Source organism: Euphorbia lathyris, chromosome 10 (assembly GCF_963576675.1).
Source record: "Euphorbia lathyris chromosome 10, ddEupLath1.1, whole genome shotgun sequence".
Taxonomy (NCBI): domain Eukaryota; kingdom Viridiplantae; phylum Streptophyta; class Magnoliopsida; order Malpighiales; family Euphorbiaceae; genus Euphorbia; species Euphorbia lathyris.
Genome location: NC_088919.1, coordinates 12,765,505 through 12,780,896, shown reverse-complemented (window position 1 = coordinate 12,780,896; position 15,392 = coordinate 12,765,505). Strand labels below are relative to the sequence as shown.

At 36.5% G+C, this 15,392-nt stretch overlaps 1 protein-coding gene across 1 annotated transcript; it reads left to right on the top strand.

Moving 5' to 3' along the window:
- Window positions 1–889: 889 nt before the first annotated feature.
- Window positions 890–4,872, top strand: LOC136209897 (uncharacterized). Its single transcript, XM_066001521.1, has 9 exons — window positions 890–1,018; window positions 1,111–1,173; window positions 1,910–2,008; window positions 2,280–2,378; window positions 3,054–3,146; window positions 3,356–3,445; window positions 3,684–3,756; window positions 3,835–4,066; window positions 4,556–4,872. Exons 1-9 carry the CDS (start codon window positions 987–989, stop codon window positions 4,708–4,710), a joined length of 936 nt encoding a protein of 311 aa, XP_065857593.1. The 5' UTR covers window positions 890–986; the 3' UTR covers window positions 4,711–4,872.
- Window positions 4,873–15,392: the final 10,520 nt, after the last annotated feature.

The window sequence follows — 15,392 nt, the reverse complement described above, 5'->3', positions numbered from 1 at the left end:
CCCAACCACCACCATCATCTCTCAGAACCCCTCCTGCGGAAATTTTCCCGTCCTTTAGACAAGAACCATCAGTGTTAAGCTTAAGCACACATTTTCTAGGCTTAACCCAGCCTAAGAGATGGGCCTCCTTCCTCTAAATAGCCCTAGCCAAGGGATCCTCAACGAAGCTATCCCCCAAGGTGCAAATTTTCTTGGAAAAGTAATCCAAGACATTAGGCAAAACAACCTTTTCTCCTCCAAAAATCTCTTCATTTCTCCATTTCCAAATCTGATGGCATACCACCACAAATAAGAGAACACCCTGATTCAACTCAGCCAAAAGATTCCCATTAATCCCATATCATGCTCAGAGTGGGCTAAAAAAGAAGATAGCACATTTCTAGGGAGAACTTTCCTCCAAACCTCTTTACTTTTCTCACAGTCTCTAAGAGCATGGCATAAAGTTTCTTCATTACCTCTGCATCTGCCACAGGCTCCAGACTCCACCAAATGCCTCCTTTTCCTATCAGAATTAGTAAGCAACCTATTTTTAACTCCTAGCCACAGGAAGCTTCTAATACGGTACAGTACTTTCAAGACCCAAATCATCTTCCACACCCCTTGGGTGCGAAGTGTCCAATTCCTGACAGAAAGCCTGAAAGTCGATTTGCAAGAATAACGTTGAAACCATATTTTCTAAGGCTTAATACATCATTTGGTCTCTAAACTTGTGAAAAAAGCTTGATTTACCTTTTGAACTTTCAAAGTGTCTCAATAGCTCCAGTACGTGAACTTGCACAAAATATAATCAATTGATTGTAAAAAAATAATTGGAATTTAATTGATCAAAACTCAAAAATTAATTGTAATTTTTTAACTTTTCCAAATACATGTAGACGCCCCAACCTAACCTATATACAGTCACAGTCATTTAGGACTATAGAGAATATCGTTCATTGTTTGTTTGCTTAAATTCGAAGGAAACTAGGGATCATCGATCGATATCGATGGAAGGAGGTGTATCTGAAGAACTGAAATCGTATGGACTATAGTGTTTTCAAAAGCTTTCATTATCTTCTATGTCTGCTTATTATTAAATTAATTTGCGTTTTTTTTCTTTTTTGCTTAAAGACGAGCTGCTGCATCACAAGGAAGCTCCAAGCGTCGTCGAGTCAAGAAGAAGCTTGCCTCTAGGTAACGTTTCTAATTTACGATTAATTTCTTCACCGATTCTTAGAGTTTGTTTGTTTTGGGGTTAGAGGAGGCTAACCTTGTTTAGTTTAACTAAGTGGCTTCACCGAATCAAATACACACTGTATTGTTGGGGGTTTAGATTTTTTTGCAAAACAAATACCACTCTCTGATTGATAACATTGTGGGTTTGGTGTTTTCTTCTTATTGCTATGTTCTGAAAAGCTTCATAACATCTTTTAGGGTTTTGATTACAGATTAAATCCTGATTAGTTAATAATATTGATTGATAACATTGTGAACAAATGACTCCATCTCCTTGTCCTTGTTCCTGCCCCATCTCCTTGCCTCTGCTTTAGTTCAGAGTCTCCATGGTTTAGTTCCTTGTATAAGGAAAAACAAAAGCAAGTAACAAAAATGGTCGAAAAAAATGAAATATACCTTCATTTTGGCAGCCTTCTGTGTGGAAGAACTGATACTTTCGTATGGAATCGTCTCACTCCAATAACGGATGTATGGACAAATAGGATTTGGTGACAAACTTCATGATTAGTTGATAGATAATACTGTTTTCTTTGATAAATATGTGAAAGGTATTGTAAATTCATGTCTTGTGGACTTTTAGCATGGATTGGTTGTTGGCTTTGACATTTTCTTCTTTATTGCTCTGTTCCGAAAAGTTTTCACATCACATGTTTATGTTTGCACTTTCACTTATTTTTTTGTTTTGCATATGAAGGATGCAATGTGGAGGTGATGCCTCTCATGGACAGATGGGTGTGGGCTCGGAGAGTCACCTAGTCAAGTGTAAGAGGATCAAGAAGAAGCGAGTGTCTAGGTAAAGTTTATAATTAACAATTAATTTCTTCACTCATTGTTAGGTTATGGTCCTTATGGATTCTTGTTGAATCAAATAGATGAAATCCGCATTAGTTGATAATATTGATCAATAACATTGTGAAATATTACTGCAGAAGGTAGTAGGCCTTGTTGTTGTGACTTGGTTATAGGGTTTGATGTCTTCTTCTTATTGGTATGTTCTGAAAAGCTTCCGCTTTACAATTTTTAACACGAGTCTGTGCTTCATTTTGTTTGTTCTTCAATTAAAGGTTGCAAAGAGGACCTGATGCCTCCAAAGGGAATATGGCTGGAGGCTCCGACGGTCACCAGGTCAACCGTAAGAGAGTCGAGGAGGAGTCTTTCTCTTGGTAAAGTTTCTAATTTATAACTAATTGCTTCACCTTATTTTTAGGGTTTGGAATTTTGGTGAATCAAATACCACAGACTGATTACAGACGAAATCCTGATTAGTTAATAATATTGATTGATAACATTGTGAAAAGTTGGTGCACAAGGTCTACTTGACATGAATTCATGTCAAGTAGACCTTGTTGTTGTGACATTTAGCATGACTTGGTTGTCGGGTTTCATGTTTTCTTCTTGTTGCTCTGCTCTGAAAAGCTTTCACATTACATGTTTATCATTAGACCGTGCTTTTCGTTTTGTTTGTACTGCAATTAAAGGTTTCAAAGAAGAACTAATGCCTCCCAAGGAGGCTCCGAGCGTCACCAAGTTAAGCGTAAGAAAGTCAAGAAGGAGAGTGTCTGTTGTTAAAGTTTCTAACTTGTAACTAATTGCTTCACCTTGTTCTTAGGCTTTTTATTTGTGGCAAATCAAATACCACGGCCTAATTACAGATGAAATCCTGATTACTTAATAATATAAAATTGTGAAAAATTACTGCAGAAGCTAGTAGGCCTTGTTGTTGTGACTTGGTTGTAGGGTTTGATGTTTTCTTCTTATTGCTCTGTTCTGAAAAGCTTTCGCATTACATGTTTAAACATAAGTCTGTTCTTTTCATTTCGTTTGTTCTGCAATTCAAGGTTTCAAAGAGGTGCCTCCGAAGGAGATACAGCTGGAGGCTCCAACTGTCACCAGGTCAAGCGTAAGAGACTCAAGGATGGGTCCTTCTCTGGGTAAAGTTTCTCATTTATAATTAATTGCTTCACCTTATTTTTAGGGTTTGGATTTTTGGCGAATCAAATTCCACAGAGACGAAATCCTGATCAGTGTAATATTGATTGATAACATTGTGAAACGTTGAGGTTTCATGAATTCATGTCAAGTTGTGACATTTAGCATGACTTAGTCTGTGCTTTTCATTTCGTTTCTTCTGCAATTAAAGGTTGCCAAGAGCAATTGACGCCACTCAACGACAGATCGATGGAGGCTCCGCCCGTGGCCGTTTGAGGGGTACTACAGTCACGAGCCCTAGGTGATGATTAATTTCCTCATTAATTGTTAGGGTTTCAAATATTGGTCTGTGAGTAGTTGATCTGTCATATTTGGCGAGTCAAATAGCATGGTTCGAGAATGAACCAAATCATTAATAGTTGATAGATAACTCTGCAAAAGATTTATCTGTCTATATATTTTTTAGTTATTGCTAGCTTCTGTTCAGCTATTAGTATGACTATAATACTAATTTTTAACATGATTCTTGAGCAAAACAGTTTAGTCGCAATCTTGAAGGAAGTGAATCTTGGATATGCGAAGATGGCTTTGGAATTTTATGAAAAGAACCAGGTTTCCTGTCTGCTCTCTTTCATATTTATTTTAACCACTTGTGCTGCAGCATTTCTAATTTTACAAAATGTTGGTTAGGATGCTGAGTTTGAAGTTTTAGAAGTCCTGGATGTAAGTGGTTCGAGATTACAACTCCCTGAATCTGAGGACGATCAATATTGGATTCATATCAGCTTCATTGCTAAACGCAAGAATGCTGACTGCAGTGATGTCTCTCCAAAACACTTCTTTGGTGAATTGCTTAAAGATGATTGTTCAGGGAAATTTCATGCCACGTGCTGTTCTACATTTGAGCCTAGTGATGACCCTGGTAATGCGCATATTATCCTTTGTTGCATTTGTTTTGTTTAATTTAGGTTTAAAACATCTTGTATTTGTCCCCATTTACTTTCCCCATTATGTGGGGATGGGGAGAAAAAAAACCCCGGGGGCGGAGATGGGGAACTCTCTCCCACGTCCCCAAGGGGATTCTTAAATGTTCTTTTTACTTTGGACAATTTGTAGATTAGGCTTAATACATAAATGCACCCTCAAACTTGACAAGTTTGTTCCCTTGGCACCCTGAACTTTCACATATACGTATTACACACTCATACTTGACTAAACTAAACCTCATCCACACTAAATTGCAATATAACATTTATATTTAGTCAAGTATAGGTGCGTGATAGGTCCATGTTAAAGTTTAGGGTGCCAAGAGAAGAAACTTGTCAAGTTTAAGTGTTTATTTATGTATTAAGCCTTGTAGATTATGTTTGGGAACTCTCTCACCTTGATTGGAATGCTATTGACTATGCAGGATTCGACCACGGTTGTATATTTTGCTTGCCTGATCAGAAATTTCATCCTACCGATGGATATTGTGTTGGTCGTCCACCCTGGTATATACCGAAAGTGGTATATGGTCATCCGCCATGGCTTTATGACGAAAATGGTACATGTTTAATCAAGTGACTGGTATCTATAGGCCCGAACAAGATTAGAAGCTAACTTCGGTGACTTGTCGTCTGTGTGACAATTGATAAACTTAACTTATATATGCCTATTAAGAGTTTAAGTTTTGTCTTTTATTATATTTGTATTTTGAAATTCAATACAAAAATTATATTAGAGTAATTTAAGGGATTTGAAAGATATATATTTAAACAAAAGGTTGGGCTTGTGTTATTAGGTGAATGATAAAATGGCAACCTATAACAAAATGGTTCAATTGGGATGGGATGTTTAATCTGTTAAGTAGTACTATTTATCTAAACTTAGCTCAACTACTATTTTCACAAAAGGCTTGGGTTGTGCAAGCTAACGGAACTAATTTCCAATGGTCATTTTCACATTTTTTTTATGCAATCATTGAGCTATATAATATAATTAAAACTTGTTAAATTCAATAAGTAATAATTTTGTTAAATTCAGAAAATCGTGAATATGTTTGAATAAAAGAACTATAAAATTTATTCCTTAATCGTTTGGATTAGTTTTCTTGAATCCAGGTAATGCTATATAGAATATATTGAACAATTAATTTTAGACTGAATTAACATAATTTCCCCGTAATTTATCAAATCAGAGTTTAACGGAGTAATATCAATGACGTGTTCCGTTTCGTTATGGAGGCCTAAATTGGTACTATTTTTTAAACGTTAAACCTATATTGGTGCTATTTTGTACGTAGAGTCTAAAAATCATAGGTCTATTTTGGTATCTTACCCCTATAATTAATTTAGGGTCTAATTTAGGATTTCTTGGGATTTATAAAAATAACATGGGCTGGTTTAACCCGACATGTAGCATCTAGCCCATCCCGTAGCATTTAAAATTTTTTTTGTTGACGGGCTAGCCCCCCGACCAATAGGTCCTGGCTCTACCACTGTTTATTAGCCTTTTAAAAATGGTATTATACAAATATTTGCGGAATCAGATAAATGTGCAAATTAAGTACTTATTGTTGTCTTTAAAACCTTTTTAAGTAAATATGATAAAAGTTATCTTAATGAAATATTTGCAATCAAAATATAAAGACAATAAATAAAGAGAATAGAGATAGAAAGTTTCAGCCACACGATTTATCCTGGTTCGGCAACTACGACTTACGTCATATCCTCGAGAGAACCTTTCGAGACTTTCTATTGTGATTCTTTTCCACTGTGATTTATATTACGCTAGGTTACGTTAGGGATCATAAGCTCAATGATTGTTTATAAAAATAAATGAAAGCTTAAAAAATTACAAAACCTTTGCACTCACAAATTAATCTGTTAAGTAGTACTATTTATCTAAACTTAGCTCAACTACTATTTTCACAAAAGGCTTGGGTTGTGCAAGCTAACGGAACTAATTTCCAATGGTCATTTTCACATTTTTTTTTTATGCAATCATTAAGCTATATAATATAATTAAAACTTGTTAAATTCAATAAGTAATAATTTTGTTAAATTCAGAAAATCGTGAATATGTTTGAATAAAAGAACTATAAAATTTATTCCTTAATCGTTTGGATTAGGTAATGCTATATAGAATATATTGAACAATTAATTTTAGACTGAATTAACATAATTTCCCCGTAATTTATCAAATCAGAGTTTAACGGGGTAATATCAATGACGTGTTCCGTTTCGTTATGGAGGCCTAAATTGGTACTATTTTTTAAACGTTAAATCTATATTGGTGCTATTTTGTACGTAGAGTCTAAAAATCATAGGTCTATTTTGGTATCTTACCCCTAAAAACCATGCTCATACCTATTGAGACCGTTTTCCCTTGTTGAAATTAAGGATGTTGTGTTCTCTATACACCTGAACAAGAATCCTGGCATTGATGGATTTAATCCATACTTTTATCAAAAATTTTGGGATGTTATAGGTGACCATATTACAACTTCTTGTTTGAACTCGCATAGGCTTTATTGAGATAGATAAACCAGAAAGACTCCCCCTTCCCGATAACGGTATATGAGAATTTCATCTCGTATAGCTCAAACAGAACCACCAAAATACTAGTTCAAACAAATATGTGTAATATAAACTTTTTAATCATGTGATTCAATGATGTAAGTCTCTATTTTTGTATGCCAATATTATACAAATTCCAATGTCGAAGCCATCTTTTAGATTTATATCCCTATTTTACATCAAAAACACTTCACTCTAGCTCGAATTATGATGAACAAGAAAACAGTAGAAGTTTGGGACTCATTGGCTGCTCCTGATACTCCAATATTTCATTCAAGATTGATTACTGAAATTGTAAGTTTTATTTGTTTTTTTGAATATGATGTCGGTTCAAAAAAAAATTGTATACCATGAAATATGAACAAATGTAATTACGCGCGTTAGACATGGGCTTTGAGGAACAACTCAAAAGCAGACCCGCGTTATGACGCTACAGTATTGTTTAGACTCGGAGTACAATTGAAAAATGACAGCTCGACGGGACCTGTGTCGAAGAAAGATTCGCCACCCAGATTTTAGGTCAGAGAAGGTTAATGAGATTCCTTGTGAGAAGCAAGTGGATTCGGGAAGTTAGGTACGCTTGGAGAAGGTTAATATTCATTCGAAAAGAAATATTAAACAATTCCAAAGTCGCCCAGTGAACCCACCTCATACAAGCAGACAATTAATAACTCTTTTGTTTTTTAAATTCATTTTGTTTGAAAAAATCAATTTTAATGGAATATTACACATGTACACACAAAATAAATAAATATCAAAATATTATCATCCCAAAAGCAATGAAATAATTACAAATTAAATACAATCACGTTCGGGCATTCCTGAATATTTATTCCTAACCAAAATAACGTTCTCACATATTTCTACTAACTCAAAGTAAAAGGTTAGAACCAAATAACATAGCTATACAATTAACTATGATGCATAAATGGACTAAGGACTAAAATGAATAAACTTAAATTGTTTATTCTGGGACCTGATTGAAAGAAAGAGAAGACTTCAAATTAAGGACTAAAGTGAATAAAATAAAATTACTAAATTTTGAATTAAAACGGTAAAATATAAGTTTGTTAAAACATGGATTAAAATGAATAAAAAGGAAAGTTATTAGATTGAGGATTAAAATGAATAAAAATAATGTTAATAAAATGAATAAATAAGAAAGTTATTAAATTAGGGATTAAAGTGAAGAAAAAATAAAGTTATTTGATTATGGATTAAAATAAATAAAAATAAAGTTCTTACATTAGGGATTAAAATGAATAAATATAAAGTTGTTATATTAGGGATTAAAATGAATAATTTTTTTTATAACTATCAGTACTTAAACGATCGTGATATGAAATTTATCTCGAATTGATTCATTTATTTTAAATCATCGTTACGAATAAAATAAACCAATTAAATCAATAATATTAACTTGTAATACTATTTATATGAGATTTGAATATAAAAGTATAAATAAAAAAAACGGATTAATTGGAATAAACAAAAAGACTAAAAACAAGTGATTTAACTAGTAAATCATTTTTTGAGTTAAACAACAAACGGATATTTCCCTTATAAACCTTTACTTAGGTTGTGGGTGGGATGATTGGAAGAATCATTATATGAATAATGGACTACGGAATTTAGTTTCAAAAATTAGATTTGACTTGGATGGTTTCGGCAGAGTTACAACTATTTTTAGTGTGAAATTCATCCTTCTGAAAGTTGTGTAAGAGCTACTATTTACATGCTAGAATTAGGATTCGGGGTTAATTATGGAAAAAGTAGAAAAAAAAGGGTAAAACGGTTAATTTTCACTTAACATTTCAAAGCCCTAAAAATGCACTAACGAGGAGACAAGTGTGGCTAAAAATGATGTTGTCATACGCCTAACTGCATCAATCGTGCTGGCGCGTGCAAAGCATGTGTCGAAAAGTGTGGCTGGTGCGTGCAAAGCACATGTCGACAAGTGTGCCCGGCAAGTGCAAAGCACATGCCAGTAGGATGCCGACACATGTATGACACGTGTCTAACACATGCCCCCAAAATCCTATTTGTAGTTTTACAGCCCGAAAAGGTCTTTTCCGACCTTCGATTTTGGTAATTCTTGTTCCGTTAGACTCGTTTTGACAAGATGGATATTTTTGTGTTTGATCTATGGCTAAAAATGGCCCTATCTAAGGTTACTGTCCAATTTCATCCCGGATATTCACATAGTTAATATTTTTTTTGGTTAGACCTCCGAATTGAGACGTGTTATGATACTCTCGGTGACACAAATCACTAAGATATCCTAAAATTCAATTGGGTGCTCTGAAATTTAGGTTTTGAATGAGAATGATTGACTTTAACTGGATATAAAAAAGGGTCAAAAACAAATTAATGGATGAATTTATACGGCTATGTTATAGTGGAAGTAAAAAATATAAAATTAATTAAAATATGTATGTGATAAGGGTATAAAAATTAGAATATGATATGATAAAAGAAGTTGAATAATAGTTAACCCATAATATCACCAAAACATTAAAAAAAAAAAAAGGTTGTTGCAGCAAGGTAATCAAATTCAACAGAAAACAAACTAACGTATATATGTGAGAACAGAAACTATAAGTATGTTGATGGGTTAAGTAAGTGGGACGACTCGGGCTTGATATCCTGATCAAATCAAGGGATATGGAATTTCAACACCAGAGACGGCGTTAAAGGCAATCCTGCCAAATCCGTTTCTACCATAATCTATGCCATAAGTGTCCAAAAACTCCCAGTATCCGCACATCCTGTTACTACGGCTGCTCCTCCATTTTTTATAGCCAGAAATAACCACTGAATGTCTGACCCTCAAAGAATGACCCGTTTTTCTGCAGATACCCAAGGCAGTGTGGGTTGACCGTATAGTGAACCAAGCCACGAAGGGACCGTCTTTCCTCAATTTGGCAATAAGGTCGTTGATTACAGCTTCTGAGTCACCATCATACGATGATTCATTTATGGTTTCAACATGCCTTAGTTTAAAGCGCTCCCATTCCTGTAAGTAAAATATAATTAACAGGTTTCCAAATGAAATTATTATTCAAGTTTCATCAAATCAAAGTGAGTTAAAATCAGAAGCTCAACTGGTTTAAAATCTTAGCAAATAGCACCAAGAACCAAGTTTTAAAGAGTTGTCCCAGCACCAAAATCTTTGTTTAAGTTATTCATATATATATAGCACTAAAGCATCAATCAAATAATGGAAATCTCAAGTTACCGGCACTTCACGAGGAAGGGGGAGTACTGGTCGATCTCTCTCACCCAAAGCCCGGTATGGCCATGCAGCTGCGGTAGTCACTCCGATCTCATCCATACCAAGGCCAATACATTCGTTTACATATCTAACCCCGAGCAAGTTGAAAACTGTATCTTCATTTCTAAATGGAGCAATGGCATCTATTGCGTGCTGAATAGACAGCCTTGGTATGTCGATACGAGGATCCAAACTCCATTGCGCTATCCGGAATCGAGCCTCCGTGGCATTGATTATCGCGTGAACCAAACATGTGGAACCTGTTAGAACAAAAACAAAATAAAAAAAGAAAATGCTTGGATTGGATGAACAAAAAAAGAAAGAAAAACAAAATAAACAAATGAGAAACAGTGATTGATTTACTTACGTCTTCCCTGATCCTCAGGAATCGGAAGAACTAAATGCCTCTTGGTTCTGAAAGAACGCCTGCTTAGTATCCATTGTTGAACTTCATCAGTCGGGTAATATTGATATCCTTTGATCCCTGTTATCCACTTCTTCTGCCCTCTTATCCCTCTCCTCACTTTTTTCAAAAGTGTTGCCGGGAAATACGTTTTACTCATCCTCGAGAACTTATCCCACAACAACCTTTTACATGGAGCCATTTTCTGGTAAGAAGAAAATGCAATGAAATAATAATTAATAATAGTCTATTCAATAGGACTCAATAATCTAATCTGAATGAATGTATTGTATGCTAAGTTACCAATTCAGAACAACAACAAGAATGTATCGTATGCTAAGTTACCAATTCAGAACAACAACAAGAATGTATCGTATGCTAAGTTACCAATTCAGAACAACAACAAGAATGTATGTATGCTAAGTTTACCAATTCAGAGCTATGAGCATGAAAACAGAACAACAACAACAACAACAAGAATGCATTGCATGACAATGAAATCAAAGCAGCATTCATTCAAAAGAGGTTAGGTCAGGTTAGATTAGGTTTTGCAGATTCGTAGATTAGGAGAAATCAAGCATTAATAAAAGCTTATAATAACAAGCAAGAAAAAACAATCCAAATACAGAATCACAAGCAAGGAATGTCATATTTTCCAGAACCCAACCAGAAGAAGAAGAAACATACCTCTCGACAAGGAGAAGCAGCAGCAGCGCAGAAGAAGAAGATGAAGCTTCCTAGTGCGGAAGAATCGGAGCCTGGAGAAAATCGTAACGAGAGGAAAGAGTATCAGGGAAATCGTAAAGAAAATGCTTCGATGAACAAAAAAGAAATTAGAGAAGAAGAAGAAGAAACATACCTCGAGAAGCAGCAGCAGCGCAGAAGAAGATGAACTTCGTAGTGCGGAAGAATCGGAGCCTGGAGAAAATCGTAACGAGAGGGAAGAGTATCAGGGAAATCGTAAAGAAAATGCTTCGATGAACAAAAAAGAAATTAGAGAAGAAGAAGAAGAAGAAGAAACATACCTCGAGAAGCAGCAGCAGCGCAGAAGAAGATGAACTTCGTAGTGCGGAAGAATCGGAACCTGGAGAAAATCGTAACGAGAGGGAAGAGTATCAGGGAAATCGTAAAGAAAATGCTTCGATGAACAAAAAAGAAATTAGAGAAGAAGAAGAAGAAGAAACATACCTCGAGAAGCAGCAGCAGCGCAGAAGAAGATGAACTTCGTAGTGCGGAAGAATCGGAACCTGGAGAAAATCGTAACGAGAGGGAAGAGTATCAGGGAAATCGTAAAGAAAATGCTTCGATGAACAAAAAAGAAATTAGAGAAGAAGAAGAAGAAGAAACATACCTCGAGAAGCAGCAGCAGCGCAGAAGAAGATGAACTTCGTAGTGCGGAAGAATCGGAGCCTGGAGAAAATCGTAACGAGAGAGAGAGAGAGGGAAGAGTATCAGTGAAATCGTAAAGAAAATGCTTGCATGAACAAAAAAAAGAAATACCTGCACCTGTTTATATTATCGTTTTTGTTATTTGGGAGAGACAACGGAAATGGAAATGTACAGGGATAATATGGTACTTTCCTTTTTTCTATTAAAGTATCATATCCATTTAACCTATTTAAAAAAATTTCATTTCACCCCCTCCTAAATATTATTTGTTTATATGTAAAATTTCATCCAATTTAGATCCACATTTTACAAAACCGTTATCCCAAAGGCCCATCTGACATTTAGATCCTAAAAAACCACGTCTCAATATTTTTTAAAACACAAAACAAACAAACTCTGCCTAATATTTGTCATTGATGGCATATGTTAAGTATATACTAAGTAAACGTCACTATCAATCTGACTTCTTATCACTCTGGGGGAATGCCTACAGTTCTGCTAGTAACGATCCTTGAATTCATTCTATTATATATTTAGTTGAATTAATTCCAATAAATATATGCGACTAACATCGATAAGAACCTATTGGATCGCATATGAGACTTAGAATCGGATGACGAAATTGTAATTAAGGGACATGAAGTGTATGGACCGATTTTTGTATATATTATGGATAGAATAATTTAATTGATAATTATAATTTAAATTATATGATTATGTGATAATATTGATTAGAAGGTTTAATATGATTATATCTCTAGTTGATTAAATTCCTAAATAATTTGAAAACAATAATAGATCTTTGTAATTATATGTATTTGTGTGTCCCGGTGCACTGTTCCTGTCCATTGAAAAACTGAAAAAAATTCCCTCGTGAACCATCTGGTCCCGGTGCACTGTTCCTGTCCATTGAGAGTATGACTCCGCAGATTTATTCCATGTCAGGACAACTCACAAGATCTTCATTTTCAGTATCAGTTACAAGCCGTCAAATTACTTCAAAGACCTCTTCAAAGGAACGCCACCTCTCCGTATCATTACGGAACAACGACGCATAGAATTCTCTTACATGATTCACAATTTGCTCCTTATCAGTTGTAAGGTTACCACTGATCTGAAGAGCTTGTATTCCATTGGACGTTTTCCGGACAGCAGCCATTCGGTGGTAAAAAGTCGAGTTCATATCCCCATCCCGTAGCCAGGTAATACGGCTTTTATCCCGGAGATATGTTTCCTTCCTCAGCAGCGCTAAATCCAGACAAGCATGTGCTTCCAACTCTTTTTTTGCGCAGCTGATTAGAATACCCTATCCTTGCAATATCCAATTGAATCCCAGTCAGGGTGTTGTTCGAATCAGAAATCGCCATATCAAGATTACCAAATGTCTCCTTATTCCACTTTCGCAGAATCTGCCTGAGGTGTTTAAGTTTCCCACTAAGGCACTACATTGGAGGAAGCCGTTGTTGAGGACTGTTCCAGAAATCCCGAATAACCTCCTTGAGCCCTGGGTGGCCAATCCACATATACTAGAACCAGAATCTAGATGGCACCCTATTAGAATTATTGCACTGGAGAATGATTGGGTTGTGGTCTGATTGATGCCTTGCCAAGGCGGTGCTGTTAAAAGTGTCCCAAAAATCTGCAAATTCCATCGAAAACATCGTTCTGTCAAGTCTGCTCTCTACCCTCGAGTTCCCACGCCTACCATTGCTCCAGGTATAGAATAGACCAAAAGCCGCAGTGTCCATGAGATCCCCTATATCCAAAAAGTTACGAAAATCCCTGCAAGGCCGTGGCGCAGACGCACGCCCTGTTTTTTCATGAGAGCCAAGTACAGTGTTGAAGTCCCCTAGAATGGCCCATCTTCCCTTCAACAATGCTAACTAAACTAGTATGTTGTCAAACATAAGTGCCCGTCTGTTAGCCCAGACACTACCATACACAAAGCAGAGATAGTTTGAGCCTCCGAAGCACTGCAAATTAACCAAAATATATTGATCGCTCTTCTGACAAATACTGACTGAAGAAGCGAATCTAGAAACAACAAAGACCCAGAGGGTTGGCTTATCTTTTGAGTTCATAGCAACTAGCTGTAGTCCTAAACGAGACCAAAAATTTGAATTAACTGTTTCATATTCCACCATAGGTTCTGCTAAACATACAAAATTCGGCTTATGCAAAAAACTTAAATTAACAAGGTGACGCTGGGTATTCTTATTCTGAATACCCCTACAATTCCAATAAAGGACATTCATTTAAACCTTACTAGTACCTTAGTTGTCCATCTAGGTCGGACTGTGGATCCCTCTGCTTGTTTACGCCTTTCTTTCTGTTTGACACCCTTCTTTTGCACTGTCTCCCATTCCTCAGTATTTTCCTCATCTACTATATCGGCCCACGGCTTGTAACTCAATTGCAAAAGGGTGACAACGGCATCGTTTTCTTTTTCAAGATCATCCCCTTCATATTCTGTTATCTCCAAACCAGTTGCAGCAGGTTTCGTAAACTCGCATCCGTACAGATTGTCGTTTCCTGGGGAAGGAAACCTATCTGGCATTTCTTCACAATCACTGCCATGCCCCTGCGGGCTATTTGGGAGTTTGGATTCATCTGAGATGTTAGCTTCATGCCGCGTGTCCTCGAGGATGCGCTGGATTATGTTAGTAACCGGCACCTCTTGCCGAATAATTTTTTGTTTCTTCTCTAAAACCCAATTAGCATCCGCTTCTTTCCTTCCATCTGACTGAGGCGGTTTACAGTTGCATCGACAGTCATATTCCATATGTCCTATCGAGGAGCACACTTTACAAAAATTGGGAAGTTTTTCATAAACAACTTCAATCCATAGATGTTTTCCATTCCTTTCTATACCCAGCTTCACTGGCAATTCCAAAGCCAAATCGACATCCACCAACATTCGAGCGAAGTGCCCAAAATCCCCTTCAATCGTAGCTCTGTCGAAACGGAGCAATCCTCCGATACCTTTAGCTATGTCTGACAATATTTGTGCATCCCAGTACTCCCAGGGAAGGGAGTATAGACGTACCTAAACCTATGCATTTGTAGATTTCTCGGCTAGAGGATCAAAGGCTGGTACCCAGGGTTGAAGGCGGAACGTACCCGGCTTTGTATTAATGATGCCTTTGGCAAAAATACTGGATTTAGCTCCGGTCGTATTAAGGATTACGTGAAAATAACCTCTCCCAATCGAGATTAAACGCCAATCCTCCTATAAACCCCAAATCTGTGTGAGGTTTCTTTTCAAATCTGCGACTTTCCAAGGATTGTCTCCTTTATTTAGAATCAATCGACCGATCCACGAGTTTGCACACAACTCAATTCTTCTGTCATATGCCGATTGTGATATCTTGATCGATTTAATGCCCCATATGTCTAAGATTATCGCAAAGGATGGGGGTGTGTCGACCATGTTTTTCTTAAGAGCTCCTGCGAACGATTTAGGGGCAAAAGCTTTTGCGTTGAAATGCAATTTTGGATTGAAGAGAGTTCTGATGCTAAGATAATCATCCATATGAGAGGTGGCGGACCCTAGAACGGTAGCCATTGCGGTGGAAATCGATGGCCTATGGAGGCGGCGGCAGAGGGATCGGCGGCTAGGTCA

What these genes read in the sequence shown, in the direction of transcription:
- LOC136209897 (XM_066001521.1), top strand. Translation starts at nt 987, where the DNA reads ATGGAAGGAGGTGTATCTGAAGAACTGAAATC. An exon ending in GAGGAGGAGTCTTTCTCTTG is followed by an intron (nt 2,379 to 3,053) that starts GTAAAGTTTCTA and finishes CTGCAATTCAAG; the next exon opens with GTTTCAAAGAGGTGCCTCCG. An exon ending in ACTACAGTCACGAGCCCTAG is followed by an intron (nt 3,446 to 3,683) that starts GTGATGATTAAT and finishes TGAGCAAAACAG; the next exon opens with TTTAGTCGCAATCTTGAAGG.